The sequence below is a fragment of the Trypanosoma rangeli genome (assembly GCF_003719475.1).
Source record: "Trypanosoma rangeli strain AM80 chromosome Unknown Tra_15.4_contig_00643, whole genome shotgun sequence".
Lineage (NCBI taxonomy): Eukaryota > Euglenozoa > Kinetoplastea > Trypanosomatida > Trypanosomatidae > Trypanosoma > Trypanosoma rangeli.
In genome coordinates, this window is record NW_021706389.1 from 1 (window position 1) to 2,015 (window position 2,015).

General features: G+C 56.2%; 1 protein-coding gene and 1 pseudogene across 1 annotated transcript in view; both read right to left on the reverse strand.

Annotated features, from left to right (window-relative positions):
* Positions 1–31: 31 nt before the first annotated feature.
* TraAM80_09655 (hypothetical protein) lies at positions 32–526 on the reverse strand (annotated as a pseudogene).
* A 1,453-nt stretch (positions 527–1,979) lies between these two features.
* TraAM80_09656 (glutamate dehydrogenase) overlaps positions 1,980–2,015 on the reverse strand; it is a gene marked incomplete at both ends in the record, with an annotated part of 372 nt that continues 336 nt past the window's right edge. Inside the window, one exon of the mRNA XM_029386325.1 lies at positions 1,980–2,015. This exon is cut by the window's right edge and continues 336 nt beyond it. Within this exon, the coding sequence (XP_029233817.1) occupies positions 1,980–2,015 (36 nt within the window).

A 2,015-nucleotide genomic window follows, 5' to 3' on the forward strand; every position in this document is an offset into this window, starting at 1 on the left:
AGGGCGCCAGTGAAAATGACACGAGTGGCGCAGTCGAGGTGGGCAAGTGTCTTTTTCCTTCCGTTGAGGTCTGTTAGCTGCGCGTTCCGCAAAAGCGTCGATGCCTCGCAGGTGACCGGATGAGAAGAGCTTGCCTTGGCAGCCCCAACCATTTTATCCGCCGCGAGCAGCCAGCCGGCTCAGCACGTCACCCAGGCTGACGCAAATACTTATTTTCGCAGCGGCGTACTTCCTCTCCCGAAACGGCGTTTCGGCGTGATGCCAGTCCTGCGGCCACCTTCCAGAGACAAGAGACGCAGCACCGCACTCGCCAGCACCCCGTCTTCGCCCCCCCACGCAGAGACAGTGGCACTTGCGCACCGGCGCCGCGGTTTCGCGAGGGAAGGCGGAAAAAATGGTATGCATGAATTCCGCGTAGCAGTGCGGGACGCCCGCGCAGACGTCCTCCTCCGCCACCGCGTCTCACGCATCGAAGCTGATGCGCGGTCAATCTCCAGTGCAGCAAGGAGAACGCGGCCTGCTCCATCGCCGCAGAAAAAAACACACACAAAGAACGCCGTTGACGCTGCGACAACACGAAGAAAAAAAAAATGAAAAGAGAGAAAAGTGGAAAAAGAGCAAAGGACACAAGACGAGCGCGCGGCTGCAGACACCGTCGCCCCAAACGTCCGGCCCCCTCACTTTTCACCCATTTACGAAAGGGGGTGATTCAGCACCCACCAACGCACCCACCTCCTCTCCTTCCCATCGCGGTCACCGGAACATCCCCACCCCGCCAGCTGCCGCCGTGGGCAGGATGCGACAGCTGCGCCCCATAGCTCCACTCAAGAGGCGCCCCGCACAAATACAAGTCGCCAAACACGCATGCACCTCACCGAGGTACCTCCTTCGCCGCCGTGTATGGAGGCTGAGGCCGCGGGGCTGGTTTCTCCCAGCACAAGGTCACATGCATGGGGCAAACTCCCTCCTCCCCCCGCCCGAGACACTCCTGAAACGATCAGGCAATCACAAAACACAAGCGGCATGAAACTGAGAGTCGTCGCCGACGGCAGCCGCTGCTGGCTGTGCGGCGCCTCACGGATGAAGGCCCCTGTTGGGCCACGTCGCCACACACGCACGCGCACGCATAAACCTACACGATAAGGGCGACCGCCCACACATGAGCCGAGCCCTCTCTCCTCTCACTCCGCCGGAAAGGTGTGGAGGGGAAAGCAAACAACAAAAAACACTAAGTGATGAAGCAACAGGAGAAGTGCACCGAACCGGACGGCACCCACCCCCTCACCCACGCGTGTTACGGCACCACGGCTCTCCCGCGAAGCGGAGGAATGGTGGTCCAGAAACAAGGATCATAAGCGGACCCGGGCCGCCACACCGACCCCATCCACCTAACCTGGCACAACACAACACACACGACGGAAGAAACCTATAAAAACAAAAATTTTCGTGAAAACATTTCTAAAAAAACGTCCAACTAACAAAGCAGACAAAAAAAACGCCATGTTCACATCGATGCAGGAAAAACGTGGACCCGTAGCTAATAGCTACGGGAAGGCACCTCGTGCGCTGCCTGCCCCCCGAAGACAACGCCGCGTGGCGGGCACCAAAGTCGCGGTCCAGCAGCACAAAAAGGAAGTAAAAAAAAAAAAACTCACCAAATCCCTTCGCCTACCAGCCCTGTCTACCTTTTTAGGCTTTATATCATTTTTAGTTGTTTATAAATCGCTGGACATTAAAATACGAAACCTCCGTCACGTTTTCCCTCAAATTCCCCTCAGCTGTTACTCAAAAAACAATGAGTAAATCAGCTCCCTCTGAAGCTACTGCAAAAAATCACCCGCATGTGCTGCGAGCGCAGGCACCCACAGACTCGTCACAGACACCACCGCGAGCGGAGTTTCGTGCGGAGAGATTTGCACATGCTCAGCATTAGTAAAAACCCCTAAACGTTTTTTTTTTTCTTTTTCCCTTGCAATCAATTAGTGCTCTGTATTCCTCTTGCCGCTGCTGCGGCA